The sequence below is a fragment of the Meles meles genome, chromosome 1 (assembly GCF_922984935.1).
Source record: "Meles meles chromosome 1, mMelMel3.1 paternal haplotype, whole genome shotgun sequence".
NCBI classification, from domain to species: Eukaryota; Metazoa; Chordata; class Mammalia; order Carnivora; family Mustelidae; genus Meles; species Meles meles.
In genome coordinates, this window is record NC_060066.1 from 197,745,809 (window position 1) to 197,766,497 (window position 20,689).

At 49.8% G+C, this 20,689-nt stretch overlaps 1 protein-coding gene across 1 annotated transcript; it reads right to left on the reverse strand.

Moving 5' to 3' along the window:
• Window positions 1-7,676: 7,676 nt before the first annotated feature.
• CATSPER4 (cation channel sperm associated 4) lies at window positions 7,677-20,458 on the reverse strand. The gene is made up of 11 exons (XM_045998157.1): window positions 20,390-20,458; window positions 20,192-20,266; window positions 19,589-19,732; window positions 15,737-15,838; window positions 11,974-12,071; window positions 11,696-11,816; window positions 11,367-11,500; window positions 9,940-10,114; window positions 8,957-9,168; window positions 8,460-8,625; window positions 7,677-7,813 (listed from the first exon to the last, which is right to left on the reverse strand). Exons 1-11 carry the CDS (start codon window positions 20,456-20,458, stop codon window positions 7,760-7,762), a joined length of 1,350 nt encoding a protein of 449 aa, XP_045854113.1. The 3' UTR covers window positions 7,677-7,759.
• Window positions 20,459-20,689: the final 231 nt, after the last annotated feature.

Here is a 20,689-nt window from a genome sequence, read left to right on the forward strand (position 1 = left end):
CCAGGCGTCCCCTAGAGATACTAATTTGATTTGTTCTTTGATTTCTCTCTCATTCCAACAGGCAGCCTGGGCTTTGGGGGTGTTTGAAGGACCCAAACTGTCTGAAGTCAAGGGCTCTTTTTGTCTCCTAAAAGTCGAATCTGAAGAGACAACATTCGGGTGCCGGGCTGCTGTAGTCATGGAATATGGGGCTCTTGATCTCAGGGTTGTGAGTTCAAACCCCATGCTGGTTGTAGAGATTATTTAAAAATAATATCTTAAAAAAAATGAAGAGATAACCCTCAGGGAGGGAAGGGAGAGGAGTGAAGGGGAAGGAGGGAGGAGGTAGGGAGGGAGCCACTCTGGGAGTCAGGAGGCAGGGGCGTCTGCATCTTCAAGTCCTCTTTAGGACATTTTAGTTTCATGGATCAACAAACTCCATTTTATTTTTTTTCATGGTACCTATCTATTTGGCTCAAGCCAGTCAGAGTTGGGTTTTCTGCCACTTGCAATACACGGTGTCCTGATACATATGAAACAGTGATGCTTTTGGGGTGATGAAAGAGAAGCTCATACTTAACCCTTCCCTTCTTTCTGTGCCTGTTCTTTCCGAGTTTGTTTGTTTTTTAAGATTTTATTTATTTATTTAACAGAGAGAGAGAGCACAAGCAGAGGGAGCAGCAAGCAGAAGGAGAGGGAGAAGCAGACTCCCTGTCGAGGAAGGAGCCTGATGTGGGACTCAATCCCAGGACCCTGGGATCATGACTTAAGCCGAAGGCAGACGCTTAACTGACTGAGCCACCCAGGTGCCCCCCCACTTTCCACGCTTTCTACTGAATTTGGGATGAACTGTTTAAAAGTCATTAAAAAGCAAAACATAACGGAGATACTAGTGTTAAATGCATCTGGGCTTATTATTTTGAATTTAAAGACTTTTTTCCCTTTCCTTTTTAAAAGCTCACTGTTTTCTGTTTTGGCAGGCAGGTTTGGTTGGAGGGTTGGGTTACAGTTTAAGAGCAGGTGCTTTGTACCAATGTGTGCTCAGCGGGGGCAGGGTGGGGGTCAAGTCTGTCACTAAGTTTCTGCTGTTGCAGTCAGTGGTATCTTGTGATACAGAATGCCAAATAATAATATCAATAAAGCTAACCCTCAGACACGAATGCTACGCAGCAAATGTGCTCTTATTATTCCCAGCAGAAGAAAAAGAGGCGTAGTTGCAGAGTCCATGTTCCTACCAACCTGGAAAAAAATGAACACCAAAACCCAAGCTGTCTCATTCTCAGTGCATGAAAACACAATGACATACTTCCTAATTTCTGGGGAAGGATTTTACAGCACTTTGCAAGTATCTCACCAATATGGTTTGTTGACAAACGGACAACCTTCTAATGCACCAGCACCTACTCAGGGCTTTACTAACTCCCCACCCCACCCCGGGCTGGACTGGTCAACCCAGTCACTTCTGCCTGCCCCGCGCTGCTCTACTCTAATCCGAATTCCTCTCCTCTGCAGCTGGGTATATTCCAAGGGGCTGCACAAGTGTTCCTCAGAATGAGTAGCCTAGGGACGGATACTCTGGGGAAATGCATGCTATGATCTGCTGTAAAAATATGATTTTTAAGGGAATCTTGGAGGATAGTGGAATATTATAGGCTCTGAAAAGTCGTGCAGTCAAGAAACCATTTTGTTTAATCTAGTAGTCCCCATATATTTAACAACAGAACCCTTGTTTGTGTAACATCTGTTGAAATCCCATTCTCTGGTCGGCTGGGGTCCCAGGGGTTGGGGGCTGATGAATTGTCCATTCTATCTCTGCTACAGAGTGAATTTTTATGTTAGGTTAAATCCTAACACCGAATAATGATGGTATTTATTAGGAGGTGAGGCCTTTGGGGGTGATTAGTTCATGAAGACAGGCCCACAAGGATTGGGATTATTGCCCTTATAAAGGGAACCCCAGAGAGCTCTCTTCCCCGTGTGCTACGTGAGGACACAGAGAGAAGACAGCTGTCTGTGAACCAGGAGGTGGGCGCTCACCTAATCACCTAATACCTAATCTGCTGGTGCCTTGACCTTGGACTTCTAGCCTCCAGAACTGTGAGAAATCAAATTCTATTCTTTAAAAGCTGCCCAGTCTGTGGTATTCTGTCCCAGCAGGCAAAACCTACTGTCACAACATGTGCTCAGCTGCTTGTCCTCTTCCTAGAAAACCACCTCTACCCAATGGACTCTTCAGATGCCAGTGTCTGGCCAAACCTCCCGTAGCCACTGGACACACATTTTGTCTGGGCCTTCCCAGAGTTACAGTGTCCACTCTGGCCCCCGCCTCTTCTTTGCCGTACAGACATGAGCTGCTCCGACTCACCCGAGTGGGCGTAGTAGTTGTCGTTGCACGTATAAACACCCCCACCAGCTGGGTACTCATCCAAAGCATGGGCTCCTGCTCCGGGACTACGGCTCTGGGTGCATTTAGGGAAACCTGACTGGACCCATTCAAGTCAGAGGACTTTGCTGTCCCCGAGGAGCTGGGTGATGAGGGCTGTTGAGTGAGCAGCTGCTGTCTCAGGTGACTAGGCTGCTGCAGCGCCAGCACTCGGGGCTGATTCCACTGGCCAGGAAGGTGTCTGTGTGGCAGCGCTGTGACGTGTTTTGGACAGTATGCTCATCATGAGGGCTACTGTTGGGGCTGGGTATGCAGCTGTAGTTTCCCCTTGCGGAGTCCTGGACATGCTTGTTCCAGGAACAGACGTCCCTAGGATGGTCAGGGCTATTGAAGTGGTGTGGATGACTGCACTGGTTGTCGTGGGTAGAGATCCTTTCACATTGGTGATCTTGTTCAGTGTGGTTGGGGAAATCATTGTAGCTTACTCCTCAGACACAGTGGCTGTCATGGACCCCACTGTTAGGACACCCTCACCTGGTATGTTTAATGCTGTTAGAACTGTGATCGTGGCTGATATCTGACAGTCAGTGGACACTGATGATTCCAATCCATTGATTATGGAGCTTGAAGCTAATGGGGCTCTGATTGGAGCTCTCTGATTCTGTTTTAGTCCTTAGCTAAAGTAGCTGCTCTAGATGAGGCTATGCTTCCGGATCTCTCATTTGGAGTCTCAAGTATTGGGGTTGTCTGCTCAGTGGACCCAGCAGAGCTGTTGGCTTATGGTAAAATGGGAGGCATAGCTAGTGGTGTACTCTTCTGGACTCTGACATTGCTGTCCTCCTGGTTGTTGGTGAGAGGTTAAGGGGAACTGCAGAGCTGTTGTCTCTCCCATTGTTGGATAGAGCCAAGGTTTCAGTGAGCATGCTGTAGGTCCCTTAGGCACAGAGATTTTTGTGGAGTCTGCTTTATTTGATTCAACCCCCTGAGGTGTAATAGTGCCTGTAAACAAACAAACAAACAAAACGAAACCAATACACCGGTTCCCTCCACCAATCCAGAGTTCTTTTCAAATGTTCTCAGTTGATGAAATATCTTTATTTGAAGAGTCAATAAAAATCATGTCAACACCAACTACGCTATTGCTGACTCACATTCATTTATGTGCCAGCCCTGTGCTAATAGATCTGAACTGATGCATGATCTTCATTCTTCTTTACAGATGAATTTCACTAGTACTGGCAACTATGTTTCCTTCTGTTCAATGACTACTCTAGAGACAGAGTCAGCAAAAGATGGAAATCTGCAATTGCATTTGGTTTTCAGTATCTAGATGACTTTCTTGATGTGAGTTTCCTACTCCATTGAATATGGTTCTAATATTTAAAGATATACATTTTGGGGGGTATAATGTGATCCCTAATTGCAATCCAAGTGCTTCATTTAATGCAGTAGCCGTCCAGGATAGTTTTGACATCATTCAATTTTCACCTTGTCCAAGTAAGGTGCTGTTCCATTGCACAAGTATTGTTGCATTGAATCCTCACAACCAACGTGAGGTAAAGATTAGTATTTCTACGATAATGAAATGATGAAGAAACTGAGGTTCAGATAGGCAAAGAGCTCTGTGCAAGGTCACACAGCCAGGAAGTGGTGACACTGCATTTGAAATGAGGTCTGTTAGATTCAACATCCCAGTGTCTTCCCTGTCGCACTCTACCACCTTGCAAAAATGTGTATCTTCATACTCATGGTTGAGCCAACCACTCTAGAGAGAAAGTCCTAAATCAGCTAAGAGCTGGCTCTCTTGGAAACCTTCCTCCTTCCCCTGGGCCATGGGCAGAAATAGGTCCTTAACCCAATGCTCTCTCATTGCATCCTTGGCACAGTCGTCAAAGGACTAATTCCAAAAACTGGAGGGGACCCAACCCAGGTGTTAGGCTCATCCTTCCCACAACCTAGCTTTGAAGAGACCCTGACTCTTGTCTTCAATTCTGCCCCCATCTGGTACCTGCCCCCTCCATACCCCCCTTTATTCTACCCTTGTGCAGAGCAAAGGGGTCACAACAGGGCAGGAGAGATGGCCAGAATGTGTGGAAAGAGTAAGAGGACCTAGGTTCTAGACCTGGCTCTATTACTGACTTGCTGTGTAATCTTGAGACCCAACCCTCTGAATGCTTCCATGTCCCCCTCAAAACAGTGAGGGCCTTGGGCTCAATATTGTAGAAGTCCTTTAAGCTCCAGTGATCTGTGAGTCTATTTGCAACAAAAACCCTGGCTGTAATGAATAGAGGCCATGCCACAAATTTTTATTTGCAGGGAGAGACGTTTCCATTGGATCTGATTTTATGGTTTCTTTTCCCCTCATGTAGTTAACCAGTTGTCCCTGCCATGCTATGGTAAAGTCCATCCTTCCCTCACTGATTTGTCATGCTATATGTCATTATATATCCAGACCACTTTCCATGCTCTTTTGTTCCTTTGGTTCACTTGTCTATCACTGCACCGACACCACATTATCTTACTTTAATGTAAATCTCAGTATCTGGTAGAGTGAGTCTCCCATTTTGCTCTTCAAGATTATCTCAGCTATTGTTGGCTTTTAGTTCTACCATATAGTTTAGAATCTGCTTATCAAGTTCTACAAAACCCCTGTTGGGATTTTGGTTGGAAGTGTGCTACAATTATAGATGTGGTAAGAATGGACAACTTTATGATAATGAGGTTTCCCCATCCACAGCAGTATTTTTGAGAAGCAGTGGAGTGTAGGCTGGCCTCTGAAGTCTGACCTGGGATGGAATCACGTTCATGAGCCTCAGTTTCCTCAGCTCTACAACAGGAATAGTAACAGTACCCACTTTGCTGATGGTCATGAGGGTTAAATGAGAAGATACCTATAAAGCACTTAGAATGGTGCTTAGCCCATAGTAGGTGCTCAGTGAGTAGAGCCTGCTACTAGTAATGATTATCCCCTCTGCTCCTCTCACCAAGATTGGTATCTGCTTCCTGGGTGCTTGCCAAAGATACCTCTCTCTGGCAAAATTTATGGATTCATGGGAGCAATGAGACATCCAATTTCCTTCCACCTCCCAAGATCTTCCCCCATACTGTCCTAGAAGCTCAGGACCCAGGGCTGCACTCCTATCTGGGCTCAGAGAGGCTTTGGAGGTGGCCGTTGTTCTTCACTGGAGTAGGGCAGGGGAGGGCAGTAGGGGTCCAAGGCCCTGGGCCTCCTGTCTGGGAACTACCCAAGCTATTGGCCTGGCACATATGGGAAGGACAGACAGCAAGAGAGAGACAGCTGGGCTGACAGACAAGATGGAGGGAGTAGACAAAGATAGCATCCTGGAAGAGGATGGATGAGCAAAGCCAGAAGTCCCTTGGAGGTTATCCTGTCATGCTCCTGCCTTCAAATTCACTGGTGTCCCGAGCCGTTCAGACAACTTAGGGTTGGGCAGGGGATGGCTATACTCACATTCTATGATCTTCTTGGGGACATTACCTCCTGTCTCTTCTTTTGACAGCTTCTTCCCCTCTATTCGGGTCTGTGAGAGCCCCCAGAGCAGGATAGATGGAAAAGGTAGAATGTGGGTGCTCACCAGGAAGATTAAGATCTCCTTCCACAAGAGATGGCAGTAGTCGCAAAAGTCACCGGATGCCCATGGCCCTGCTGGTTGATGGTCCTGGAGAGCACTGAGCTCAAACAGGGGAACAGACAGCAGCTCCAAGACAGCGAGGCGTTGCTGGCACTGGTGCGATCTCTCTTCTGCCTGAGTATACTACCACCCCCGTCCCCAGTTGTCCAGACTCCTTCCTAGCTGGCCCCAGGGGACTTTACAGGGCTGGAACCGATGCAGACTAGAGGTGGATGGCAGGTGAAGTTTCCCACCAGCTGCAATGAGTGGGCCTTTGGGGACTCCCATTCCAACTGGCAAATATTCCCAAGGCCCCTGTCAGCCTTTGCTGACCAGCTGGGCGGAACTCTGGGCCTTCCAGCCTTCCCCCCAGCACAACACCAGGGAATCTGAGTCTCAATGACATGGATGATCTTACTGGTCTCCCAACTCTTGGGCTAAGAGCCCAACTTGATTTTATTTTTTTTTTATTTTTTTAAAGATTTTATTTATTTATTTGACAGAGAGAGATCACAAGTAGCCAGAGAGATCACAAGTAGGCAGAGAGGCAGGCAGAGAGAGTGAGAGGGAAGCAGGCTCCCCGCCAAGCAGAGAGCCTGATGCGGGACTCGATCCCAGGACCCTGAGATCATGACCTGAGCCGAAGGCAGCGGCTTAAACCACTGAGCCACCCAGGCGCCCCGGCCACTTGATTTTAGAGCTGCAGATCAATCTCACCGTCTCCCCCCGCCACTGCACAGCTGGGGAAAATGAGTCCAGTGACTTACCCAAGGATGAGAATCCAGTCCTCCAGGCAGCACTTGCTAATGCCTATCATTGCCGCAGCTTTCTCAGATTGCTGCATTCCTAGCTCAGGAACTTGCTGTGGCTCTCAATAGTCTTTAGAGTGAAGGTTCCAAGGAGACCTCTCAGGTCCCAAGTACCCCACCAGATCTCATTCATCTGACCCACAAACTCTTTCTGTGATCTTCCAGCAAGCTCCAGGCCTCCTCTCCTCTGGAAAGCTGTACCTGCACAACTGGTCGGTGTGACCTCATCAGACTAGCGCCCCCCCCCGCCCAGAATGAAGACCAGTCTTCTCTATCCTGGGGCTGTCTCCTTCATCAGACTGGGGCTCCCAACCATAAGAACCAGATTCCCACCCCCTCCCCTGCCAAAAAAAAAAAAAATTTTAGAAGAGTAAGGGGAGATTACATCTCTAACATTAAGTCAGAAATTTTCAAGGTACATTCTCTCTCCCATTCGACTGGAAAGCTCTAAGAGGGCAGTCAGTAACTCTCCCATCAGACAAACAGGCTTTTAAGGGGCAGGACTGGCCCACGTTTGGAGATCTACCAGTCAGACATATTGATCCCAACACAAAACTTTATTATCAATACATAGATGCCTGGCCCTACTGGCTTCACCTTTCTCCTCTAGGTGCTTAGGTCAACTTGGGCCCCAGCTAGCTCTGGCCTAAAGCAGAGGACCAGGGATGTCCATCCTTAGGACTAATCTTGGCTGCCTTGGCCATCACTCCCTTTCTGTGCTCATTCTTTGCTGTGGGGCTCCTCCTCTCATCCAGCATCCTTCTCCATCTGAATTCCTCCGGACCTGGGGCTCACAGACACAAGCCCTGGAGAAGCCACACCCTTCACAGCCCCAGGCATTTGCCTAGGTGTAAGGCAGAAGGTGGGCTCAGGAGAGACTGTGCCAAGTCACAAAGAGATGCAGGAAAATGCCACTGGGTGTATGTGTTCAGGCCCCTTGGCTCCCATTCTGCCTCTCAGCCGCTGCTCTTGTGTTTGTTAAGGAGTATGTTTGTGTTGGATTCCTGAACCTGCAAACCAAGGGGCTTGTGTCAGTCCCCCACCTTCACATGGCATACACCCCCTCACTCCCCTCTGCTAGCTTTACCAGCTACCCCGCCGGGCTTCCCAGGGAAGTCCTTCCTATGTCTGACTCTAGCTGCCCAGTGTCCTCTCCAAGGTTGGGAGCTGTGGACATTCACAAGGCTCTGGGTCATTCTAGCCCCCTCGGGTGGTATTGGAAGCAGAGAAAGAAACTAAAGAATGTGGGTGTGTGCCTTTTTCTCCCTAGAAGCTTCCAGAGGGAGGAAGCTATTCTGGGGCACTCTAGCATGAACCCAGCGGTCCTCTGCCCACAGTGAGCCTAGGTATCTGCCACCAGGCAGAAATGGAGTTGGCTCTTACCATCCTAAGGAGTAGTAGTAGGTTTGAGGGAGTCAGGGACTTAAGTGACTCAGTGGGGGGAGCTTCATGGGGGGAGCGGGGCAGAGCCTCTCTGAGGGGGAAAGGGTGGAACCCAAGGGATCCACGGAGGCTGCCACTGGCACGCGAGGGTCCAAGCAGGGGATCCGATCTCAGAACAGACAGAAAGCTTGGCTAATGGGGCAGAGGCTAGGCTGGCCTGGGGGTGCGAGGCGGGCTAGCACTTGCTGGGTAGGAGAGGGAAGCTGTACGCACCTTCTCCCTGTTGATGAGTGCCGTGATCAAGTCTTGCCGGCAAGTCATGTCACGGATGTCCAGGGAGGAGCCGCTCACCACCGACAGGTTCAGTGACAAGTGCTTGTGCAACAGCTCCTCCTCCTGCTCCTGGTTGAAGCGGATGGAGCGGACCTCCTCCACTATCCTGGGGGCGGAAGGATGAGTCCTTTCCGAGGGCTGAGCGAGCAGAGGAAGAGGGGCTGCCCTCCCATCTCTTTCCTGGCCTCCACTCGGCTCCGCCCTCCCCCTTCGCTCCTATGGAGATTCAAGCCAAGCTGCACGCTCCTATGAGATGGAAGGAACAGGAAGGTCTGGATTCCGGCTCCTCCACCCCACCCACCCCCAGCGAGTCATTGAAACCTCTCTGGGCCACAGGGTCCGCCTTATAAAACGGTGAGGGCGTGAAGCCAGAAAAATCTGAGGCTCTGCTCAGCCCAGACTCACGGGACTCAGGGTACCCCCAGTACCCGCCCTACGTGTTCAGCTCATCTCGGATCTCCTTGTACTGCATCAAGTTCTCCTGTATTGCCTCGAGCACCAAGCAAAAGTTGTCATAGGTGTTTTCTGAGAGGTTAGACAGGTGGCCCCCCGACAGTGGCTCCTGCGGGACGCCAGACATCTCCAGACGGGCAACAACACAGTGCACCACCGGCAGCTCGTTACTTCCATCCAGCTCCTGGTTGCCTCCCTGGGAAGAGGGAAATGGAGAGGAGACAGACAGCTCAGCCAGCACACCTCCCCCAGCCCCTTCCCACTTGGTTTGGGGGGAGGACGAGTCTCTCAGGACACCAGGGTTCTAATGTCCCTCATTTCAGCTCCAACTAATCTTAGCCCTCCCACCTGGCCGTGGGAGCTCAGCTTCAAACGCATTACCCCCTCCTCCGCCTCTTGGAAAATTCTCATCCCTTTTCAAAACTTAGCACCCAGTTTCACTCCTGATAAATCCTACCTAGCCAACCTCTAAAGCCCTACCTACCCTCAAGCCATAGTTCCCAGCCCTCAACATTTGCAAAGTCCACCCCTTCCACCCCCACCAACAGTTTGGAAGTCCTACCCATGAATGAATAACACTGTAGCTAACATTTAAGGAGTTCTACCTGGGTGCCCACTACTGTTCATTTATCCATATAATTCTCATAATAGTCCTATGAGAGCAGTACTATGATTACTCCCATTTTACAGAAGTAGAGGTTGAGGTTGAGATTGGTTACCTGCCCTAAGATTACCCAGCCACTCAGTTTTGAGTTGCCATGGAAACCAGACATCTAGGGAACCCACACCCCTCGGATGGCACACAAGGTGGGGGATGCTATCCCCACATCTCAGGCTTGACTTTCTCCATACCCTTAAGGGTGCAAGCGTGTGTGCACACATGGGCACACACACACACATACGTGTGCTCAAGTCAACACCCATTCGTTCACCCTCTCCTTCCTTCTGCCCTCCCCAGCCCACTTACCTCACTGAAGTTTATCTGATGCAGTTGCCCCTGCTCTCCTGCCTTCATCATTTGCTCCAGATTGGTGGTGACCACGACGACAAACAGGTTGATGCCAATGAAGGCACCGATGGTGATGAAGGTAGCAAAGTAGATGGCGCCCCCAATCTCCATTGCATACTCTCTTGTCTCCATCCTGGAGATGACAGGCAGGGGCCCCATCACCGCCGTGGCCCTTTGAGTCTCCATTTCCCCATCTATGAAATGTGGACAATATCTCAAGACCTCCTGGGACTTCTGCTACCTCACTGCTGTTGGGCAGATCTCATGCCTGCTCTGACTGTCAAAGGATCCACTCTTTGCTGCGCACCTGCCGTCCTGCCAGGGACAGAGCGTAGGCCTCAAGCGAGCCCTCTAAGGTGGGGATTTGTACATAGGCATTATCAAGTTTAATCTATTGGCTACACTCTGTATTCATGTTTTTCTTATTATCAAAAGTAATTCAAGCTCATTATAGAAGGATCAGAAGGAAGAAGTGAGATATACAGGAAAAAAAGCCCATCCACTCTTAATAGCTTATTATGAATCTCCTAAGAAAGAAGGTCTTTCTCCCTTTCTCTCTCTTTCCATACATCCCCCCCACCACACACATATGTATATATACACTCTGTGCCAGGCTCTATGCTAAGAGATTTCTACAGCTTTTCTCTATTGATCAGAGCAGTTCAGACATAGTTAATTATTATAATTCCCAACTGCCAGGTAAAGAAGTTGAGGCTCGGAAGAGAGATGAAGTAACTTGTCCAAGGTCACGGGGCTAGTGTGATGGACTCAAAAGCCCAGCCTTCAGTCTACCTTTACTACTCACCCTGTGATTTTTTCCACTGCCTACCTCATACTGGACAATGCCTGCAGAAGCTCTTTGCCAACTGTTCTACTCTCTCAAGAGAAAAAAGGTATCAGTCAGAGAGACTTACTCCCAGGAGGGGATGGGAAACAAGTAGGGTTGAGATGTAAATGGAAAAGACATAAAGAACAGAACCTGGTGGCCATCTGTGGCCAAAAATGACCTTGGGCAGCAGGTCTATGAATGAATGAAATGAGACTCTAAGTTCCCAGGAGTCCAGGCAGTTTGATGGGCTCGAATGTGGGCCGGGAGGTTGTCCTGAAATCACAGATCTGCTTTCTTGCTCAAGGTCTCACTATCCAGCTGTTTAGTGTGACAGGGGCCATCTTCATGAACAGGTCTGCAGTAGGACTTTGAAAGGGGGACAAGGCCTCGAGAAAACCAAGACCAGTCCTAGGGGGTCTCCTTTTCCCTGATTTGAAGGCCCAGGCAGCCCCCTCCTGCTGGGCCATCCTCCTCCTAAGCCCTGGAGCTCCACTCCTACTGCATTGCCCCACTGGGGGTCGGGGGAGGGGGGAAGAGATACCTTGCAGACACTCACTGAAAGTTATTGTAGATATCCACCCAGCCATCTTGGGTGATGCAGATGAAGAGGGTATACAGGGCAACCTGCATGTTCTGGAAATGCATGGGCAGAAACGCACCAAAGAGAGTGACCCCAAACACGGAAAACACCTGCCGGAGAGACCAAAGAAGATGCCTGAACTTGACCCAACAACCTTGGAGACAGGACAGCTACCATGCAAAGCTGCCAAGGGAATCCCAGGGGTTCAGTCCCAGAGGCCTCTCCTCTTCTCTAGCTACCCCCCCCCCCGAGTGGGGGCTCTGGTTAGGGAAAGAGAGCAGCTGGGGGTGGGGGAGGGCACTGACCAGCATGAAGAAAAGGATGAGGGTCATGATGTTGGCCATGTCAGGCACCGACTGCAGGATGACACGGATGATCCGGGCCAGAGGCTCCACCGCCATGCACACATGCACCAGACGAAGTGCCCTACGGCACAGCCTCTCAGGGGTGCCCCTCAGCCCCTCCCGCACCCCTCCGCCCCACTTATCCCCGATCTGCCCAGAGGGGCAGAGATGATCCCCACCCCATCTCTCTCCCGGGGTCCAGACAGGTGCCCTTCTTTTCCCCAGAGTTCCCAGCTCACCTGAGTGTATAGGTGATAGCCTTGACATTGAGTTCGCTAATGAACAACCCCAGGAGCAAGATAAAGATGATAAGGAAGTTGAGGATGTTCCAGCCGTCCTGGGGGTGGTGGGGAATGGGGAGGTGGGCCAGCCCCAATAGCATCTATCAGACCCAGCCCATGGGGACATCCTGGGTCTGCCCTCCCACCACCCCAATTTGGGGGAGCTCAATGTTCTTCTCAGGGCAGGGCCGGTCATCATCCTGCTGCCCCCCAAATGTGCCACAAAACACACAGGCACTCGTTGTCTCCTGTGTATGTCAACAGCCAGGTGTATTCTCGGAGACACACAGTGGAGACTCTCATACACACAGCTGATTCCCAAGCTGAGCATCCGCCTTGGCCAGTGCGGTGCTGAAAATGGCCCTGACCTACAGTTAAGGGACAGGAGAGGGTTTGGGCGCTCCAGGCTTTGCGTGGCACACGCTACAATTAATAATAAGATGAAAATAAATACTAAGAAAACCATTAAAGAATACAGCTTTGGTAGCCAGTTTAGAAGTGGACTAGCTCTCACTGTGCAGACAGAGAGAGACACAGGGAATTTTTACAAGCCCTTTGTCCAGCAAGGAACAAAGTCATAGAGGAATGGGGACAGAGGAAGGAAGTTCCCATGTATGAAAAGTTCAAGCACAGCCACTAAAGATGGGAACTTATGTAGCAAACCATGGATGCATTTAGCTTTTAACCAGTGATCTCACTTCTAAAATGTGAACCATGGAAACTCTGGTCCAAGTACAAAATGCCATTTGTTAAGGCTGAAGACCACTAAAGTGTCCGACAATGAGACACTGCTGAGTAAACCACGGAGCATTAAGTCAGCGAGCACTGCATAGCCAAAAAAGAGGATGAGAAAGATCTCCATTTACTGATACAGAAAGGTTGCCAGGATCCATTAAGTGACAAAAGCCAAGTACAAACGGAGGGAGGACAAAGGAAAGGGAGGACTGAGATACATACATATTAACTTATGATTGCAAGATACACACTATGAGGGGCGCCTGGGGGGCTCAGTGAGTTAAAGCCTCTGCCTTCTGCTCGGGTTGTGATCCCAGGGTCCTGGGATTGAGCTCCGCATCGGGCTCTCTGCTCAGCGGGGAGCCTGCTTCCCCCTCTCTCTCTGCCTGCCTCTCTACCTACTTGTGATCTCTGTCAAATAAATAAAATCTTAAAAAAAAAGATACACACTATGAGGACAAACAAGAGACTATAAATAACAAAAAGACCACCTGACGGGGAGGGGAAGAGATGAAGGGAAGGAGTGGAAGGAGTATTCTTTGTGTACCTACCTTTCCATATACTTTTGATCAACCTGTATCTGCATTAAATATTCAGAAAGAAAAACTATTTTTTAGCAGGAAAAAAATGTTCTTAAATGTATTGGGCAGTTCAATGAACACAAGCCTTCCTGGTATCCCACATTCAGCACGCTTGTGCCTACACATACAGAAGGAGATGCATGTCTGTCTATCCACAGATCCAGCCCTCTACCCAGCCAGTATTAAGCTCCTACTGTATGCCAGACCCTGAACGGGATCATAGGATACAAGGTTTCTGCCCTGCGGGGCACACCGACTATTTCCAGGAAGATAGGTAATGAATTTAAACTCCATGTGAGACCGCTAAGTACACAGCATCAGGGAGACACAGCAACACCTAACTTGGCCTGGGAGAGACAGGAAAATTCCTGGAAAAGAAGATATTTGAAGGAGTCTTAAGCTGTAAGCAGGAGTAAAGCAAGTTGATTTTTTTTTTTTAAAGATTTTATTTATTTATTTGACAGGCAGAGATCACAAGTAGGCAGTGAAGCAGGCAAAGAGAGAGGAGGAAGCAGGCTCCCTGCGGAGCAGAGAGCCCGATGTGGGGCTCGATCCCAGGACCCTGAGATCATGACCTGAGCCGAAGGCAGCGGCTTAATCCACTGAGCCACCCAGGCGCCCCGCAAGTTGATATTTTTAAAAAAAGATTTTATTTTTATTATTTTATTTGTTTAATTTTTTTTTATTTTTACTTTTTAAAAAGATTTATTTTTCTCATAGAGAGAAAGCATGCATGTGTGCACACACATGGAGGAAGGAGCAGAGGTAGAGAGTCTCCAGACTCCCTACTGAGCAGGGAGCTGATATAGGACTCCACCTCAGGACCCTGAGATCATGACCTGACCCAAAACCAAGAGGATTTGGGTTCAATCAAATCAAGATGCTCAACCAACTGAGCCACCCAGTCACCCCTAAAGATTTTATTTTTAAGTAATCTCTATACCCAACATTGGGCTTGAACTCACAACCCTGAGATTAAGAGCTGCACGCTCCACCAACTGAGGCACCTGATTTTTTTTTTAAGATTTTTTTTTTATTTATTTGACAGACAGATCACAGTAGGCAGAGAGGCAGGCAGAGAGAGAGAGGGAGAAGCAGGCTCCCTGCTGAGCAGAGAGCCCGATGTGGGGCTTGATCCCAGGACCCTGAGATCATGACCTGAACCGAAGGCAGAGGCTTTAACCCACTGAGCCACCCAGGTGCCCCTGTTTTTTATTTTTCTTTTTAAGATTTTATTTATTTATTTGAGAGAGGGACAGATAGTAAGAGAGCACGTGAGTGGTGGGGAGCAGCAGAGGGAGAAGGAGAAGCAGGCTCCCCTGAGCAGGGAGCCCAACTCAGGGCTTGATCCCAGGACCCTGGGATGATCATGACCTGAGTTGAAGTCAGACACCACTTGACTAAGCCATCCAGGTGCTCTTTGATAGTTTTTTTTTTTTTTTAAGATGTTATTTATTTATTTGACAGACAGAGATCACTAGTAGGCAGAGAGGCAGGGAGCGGGGCTCGATCCCAAGACCCTGGGATCATGACCCTAGCCAAAGGCAGAGGCTTTAACCCACTGAGCTACCCAGGTGCCCCCCTGATAGGTTTTTTTAAAGCCTCTTCTCAAACATGCCCAAAGGCAAAATAAATCCCTTGACTTCAGAAATCACTTGACTGCAGAAGTCCTCGTGAAACAAAGCTCATTTAATGTAGCATTAAGACCTGTTCCCACCCAGACAGCTCTGACACTCTCCCGAGCAGGGGTCAGCAAGCTACAGCCTCTGGGTCAAATCTGGCCAGCAGCGCTTTTTTTGTAAGACCCTCAGGCTAAGAATGGTTTTTATATTTTTAAATGGTTAGGGGGCAAAATCAAAAGAACAGTATTTTGTGACATGTGAAAATTATATGAAGTTCAAATTCCCGTGTCTGTGAATAAAGCTTCCTGGGAACACGGCCCTGGTCAGCTTGTCTGGACTGTTTACAGGGCATTTGTGGTCTGGGAAGAGGTGAGTGTCTGTCACAGGTCCTGTATGGCACACAGAGCTTAAAATGCTTACCCGGCCCTTTGCAGAAAGTCTGCTGACCTCTGCTCTTGAACCTTGTAAATTAAGATGGAGACTCTCAAACCCATTTCTCAGGTAAGGAAAGCAAGGTTTTCCCAAGATCACAGAACTGGGGAAGGCTAATCCAGGGACTGGAACCCAGGGAGGCTGCATTTCTAGGACAGATTATTTCCTGCTGCATCCCAGACAGACATCTCAGAAATAGTCAGTCTCTTTCTCCACATCACAGTCACAAACACACACATACACACACATGTGTGTGCGCGCATTCTCAGCTTGTTGGGGCAGAAGCACAGGGTTGGGGTACGGTTTCTAAGGAGGAGCTGGGGCAATGGCAGGGAGGGCCCAGGATCTTACCTTCCAGAAAATCCAGAAGCCATTTAACCAGCCAAGGAGAACCTCACAGATGAGGATGGTCAGCACAATGTCATCTATGGTAGAGAACAACTCATAGTGTTTCTATATGGAAGACAGAGAAAAAGAGAGGGGCCAAGAGGTCAGTGGAGCAGAGCCTGGGGGAGGCCGGAGAGAGCGGGCATCCACGGGGGAAGGAAGGCCCGTATTCCTGCTGCTTTTCATCCTCAATATCCTTGCTGCTCCCTTTGGACAACATTTTTCGTATACATGTGCTCTTCATGTTAGCATCACCCCCCTCCTACAAAGTAGGTTTTATTCCCATCTCACAGAGGAGGAATCAGAGGGGTGCCCAAGGTTAGATAGTTAGCAGTAAAGACTGTTGTCTGGCTACAAACTTTCCCTCCTAACCTCTAGCGTAGGGACACGCGAGAAAGAGGGGTTCGGGAGAGGTAGAACAGGCCCCAGGACTGGGAAGAAAGGCCTTGCCCCCGAGATGGCAGATACGAGCCTCATCCTTCCCTCTCTGGTTGTCCCAACCACTTCTGCTTCTCCAGCTCCCGAATCCCCCAGGCAAAGCCTGGCCAAACTCCTGTGCATCTCCCACACTCATGGGTCCAGTTCCCTGGGTGGACTGACGGATGGATGGATGGATGACTTGATGACCTTGAATTCTTTTGGAAATCCAACTCACTCCCCCCCCCCACAACCTCTCATACTATACTGACCCAACTATAGTTTGTGACCCCACTAACAGCTCCTAGAACCTCTGATTCCACCCTGGCAGTTACCAAAATTCTTGTAAAGACTCTTCCTTCCTTCACTTCCATGATTTCACTTGTCAAGACTCAGTGACTCAAAGCTCACTGCCACAAACAGAGGCTTCCTGGTTCCCCCATCTTACCATCACCCATGCCCACTGGTTCATGAGAGGCTGAGCAGAGCTTCTTAAACCCAGATGGGAGGTTAAGGTTATGAGTTCTCTACCTGTTCCATATTCCCAAAGGGCATCACAGGCCAGGGGTGTCTGTTTACAACAAGGAAGAACTTTCTTTTTTTTTTTTTTAAAGATTTTATTTATTTATTTGACAGACATAGATCAAGTAGGCAGAGAGGCAGGTAGAGAGAGGGGGAAGCAGGCTCCCTGCCAAGCAGAGAGCCCGAAGTGGGGCTCGATCCCAGGACCCTGAGACCATGACCTGAGCCAACGGCAGAGGCTTTAACCCACTGAGCCACTCAGGCGCCCCAAGGAAGAACTTTCTTTCCCATCATCTGTCCCCTCAGCTCCAACCCACTGGCCCTGGGAGGCAACAGCTCTCCTCACTGTTCACTACGTGACCTTCCTGAGTAGGCCTCCTACCTTCTCCAAGTCATGAGATTCTAGAGCTAAATCAGGGTTGCTTCTTCTGCCTACAAGCCTGCCATGGCTCCCGATGGCCTACAGGGTCTGAACCAGGTCAAAACCAGTCTGACATTCACAGGCCTCTAGGATCTGACCTTCGTGGACACATATCAGCATTTTTGACCAGGACCCATGGGAAAAGCGATATGCTTTGTATTTTGCAGCAGAGTACTCTGTCTTCCTCCTGCCCCCTCCTTCCCTCCATCTCTCTCACACACACATACAACTTTTATTTTGTTCTTTTTCATTTGGCTTCATTCTATCTCAGAAGGCTGGTGTCTGTAGTCTGGACCGATCTCACAATCCGTGAGGGGTAGAAGCTGCCATCTTGGCTGCTGGGGTTTCTGCTTCCACCACACCGGAGGCCGTTCTTGTCAAGGCCACAAGAACTAAACCCAAGGGATGCTCCATGATCCTTCTCTAGCCTCCTCTCTCACCTCCTCTGGCCCTGCACCCCACCCTCCCCAACAGCCCATTCTCCTGGGTGTTCCCACTCCTCTGCCCACCCCTCCTTGTTCTCCTTTCATTTGGCCGACACCATTCTCTGTCCTCACTGGAAGGCTCTCCTCAGAGCTCTGTCCTGGGGTGCTTCCCTTCTCACTGGACACTCTCTCCCCAGGTGGCCTCATATCTTCCTTTAGCTTCTGGCCACCACGTACCCAGATGCTGTCAATCCTCATGCTGCCATCTCTATCCCCAATCTCTTGGTTCAGGGTTGACCTCCAACCTCTCCCTAGACATCTCTGTGTGGATATTGCCCTGGTACCTCCAACCACCACACCACTCAACTCAATCTGACCTCAGCATCCTCTCCACACCTGCTTACAGTTCTGTGTCCCCAACATCCCAAAAAACAGCACCGTCCCCACACAGTTGCTCAAGCCAGAAATGTAAGTTCTTGCTCTCCCTTTCTCTCCATGTGTGAGAGGATAAGGTATGTTAAACAGTGTACACATATTAAGCGCTTACTGTTTGTTGGAAAGAATAGTGATCAGGGAGTGCCTGGGCGGCTCAGTCAGCTAAGCCTCTGACTCTTGATTTCGGCTCAGGGCATGATCTTGAAGTCCTGGGATCAAGTCCCACATCAGGCTTCCCACTCAGTGGAGAGTCTCTCCCCCTCTCCCTCTGCCCCTTCCCCTGCTTGTTCTGTCTCTCTCTCAAGTAAATCTTAAGAAAGAAAGAAAGGAAGGAAGGAAGGAAGAAAGGGAAAGACCAGTCAGGAAGGCCCATGGATTTGACTCCTACAGAGCTTCAGATGCATGGGACCTCTTTCACCCATGGCCCTTGCCCAGGTCCAAGTCCCACCACCTTTCACTGAACACAACACAGTCTGCCCGGTCCATCTCTTCCCATTCCCAGCACCCTCCCTTCTGTGGTTCACCCTGTGGGAGCAAGTGTAAGTTTTCTAAAACACATGTCTGGTCATGTGTTTAAAGCATGGTTACTTCCATGTTTTAAACCATTCCCTGGCTTTCCAATGACGTAGGATAGAGGTCAGCCTCCTTAAGATACCTTAAAGACCTTCCAACAGCTGGCTGCTGACCACTTCTCTGAAATCATCAGCCATGGCACTGGGCACTTTTACAATACGGATTTCAAATGGCACAGCTCATATATGTAACATATTCCTTGTAGGAAATTAAAACATCACGGATAGGGGTGCCTGGGTGGCTCGTGGGTTAAGCCTCTGCCTTCGGCTCAGGTCATGATCTCACAGTCCTGGGATCGAGCCCCGCATCGGGCTCTCTGCTCAGCCGGGAGCCTGCTTCCTCCTCTCTCTCTGCCTACCTCTCTGCCTACTCATGATCTCTGTCTGTCAAATAAATAAATAAATAAAATCTTTTAAAAAATCAAGGATAAGACCAAAATCATACTAGACTTCAAGATGGACATACAGAACTTGCTCACAAGATCTTTCTTCCATTCCCAAACACTCTTTCCCACCTCTCTCTGCCTGGATGACTCTCACTTACTCCTTCTTCCCATCTGAAACATTCTTTTCCCCAAGAAGCCTTCCCTAACTGTACAGATTAGGCAGGTTCGATGCTTACTTTGAACTCCCACGTACTCCGTGACACTCAGGCATCCATAATGACACGCTTGTGTCTGAGATAGCATTCGGTCTGCTGTGATCATACCTAGAAATTCTCACAGTGACTTGATTAAATTGGAATACCCTCCCCCACCAGGCACCCATTTGTCTGCCTCTGTTCACACTATTTTTCTCCTGCCCTATCTCTCTACAACAAACCAATGTCTTCCTCAAATCTGGGCCCCCTCCACCACGAAGTCCTCCTTGATCTCTAATTTCCTAGGTCAGAGCTGGCAGGCCCCTGAAGAACATTCAATGCAATCATCGTGAACAGGTGAGGGGCCTGAGGCCCAGAAAAGAAAGTGGCTTGCCCAGGCCCCCTGTTAGATCAGTGGGGGCAGGGGTTGGGCTGGAGTCCCACCTGGCCAAGGAAGGAGTTGGTGCGCAGAGCAATGGTGATGGCGTTGACCACCAGCAGGAAGGCCAGCAGCAGCTGGAAGGCGGGGTGTCGAAGCAGCTGCTGGACATACATGCGAGTGATGAACTCCTGGACGTCCCAGGCATCCTGGGAAAGGGCGAGAGACCTTCCTTCAGGCAGGTGTCACGTGGGAGGCCTCAGCCTGGGCGTTTGTTCTCAGTGAATGGGGGCCCCTACGGGCCGCTCTACGGGGAGAAGCTGCCTGAGAGGGGTCTTGAAATGGGGGCATCGATATAGGGGATCACCACCTAAGTAGCCATTGAAAGGGGGTGACTGCTGGGGAATCTTTGTGGGAGTCATTGCAAGGGAGACCTTTGAGGGCTCAGCTGGTAAGTGACTGTCATTATACGGGGTTCCCAAGGGGAGCACTAACATGCCATGAGGGGCTCATTGCAGGGGCCACCGGGAGGGTCCTCGGGGGGTTGTTTAGAAACTAGAAGGGGCAGAGTTACGATGGGAGCCTGTGGCCCCTGGGGTGCAGCGGCACAAGGCTGACTGTGGGAGCAGGGGAGGTGCTGCAGGCCACCGCCCCAGTCTCCTCCTTACCTTGGTGCCCATGATGTCCTGGCGGTTGATGAGGACTTGCTCCTCCGGCCGGGCGTAGGGCTCATCAGGGGCCCTCTGCAAGGGTGAGCAGAGGGCCCATCAGTGCAGCCACGGCCCCTGGGACCCAGGGCGATGCCCCTGCGCCCTGCCCCTCCCTGGCATGCCCAGCTGGGGTGGACCGAGGAAGGGGCCACCTACCAGGACAGTCAAAGGTTTAATATTGGTATCAGTCCACTGCTGCCACCAGTTGTCTTGGTTACCTATCATAGCTGCTCAGTCTCCTCCCACCCTTCAAAGACACCTCTTTCCAAATGGTCTTGCTCCCCCTCGTGGTGATATCATAGAGGACTCTGTGACCTCCAGCTGTCTGCATTCCACCAAGGAATTCTGATACAGAGAAAAGCTCCTCCCACTGACTGCCCTCGGTACCCCACCGAGGAAGCCAGGGACACCAAGGGGCTGGGCTGCGGCCAGAGGTCAGAGGCTGATAGGAGAAGG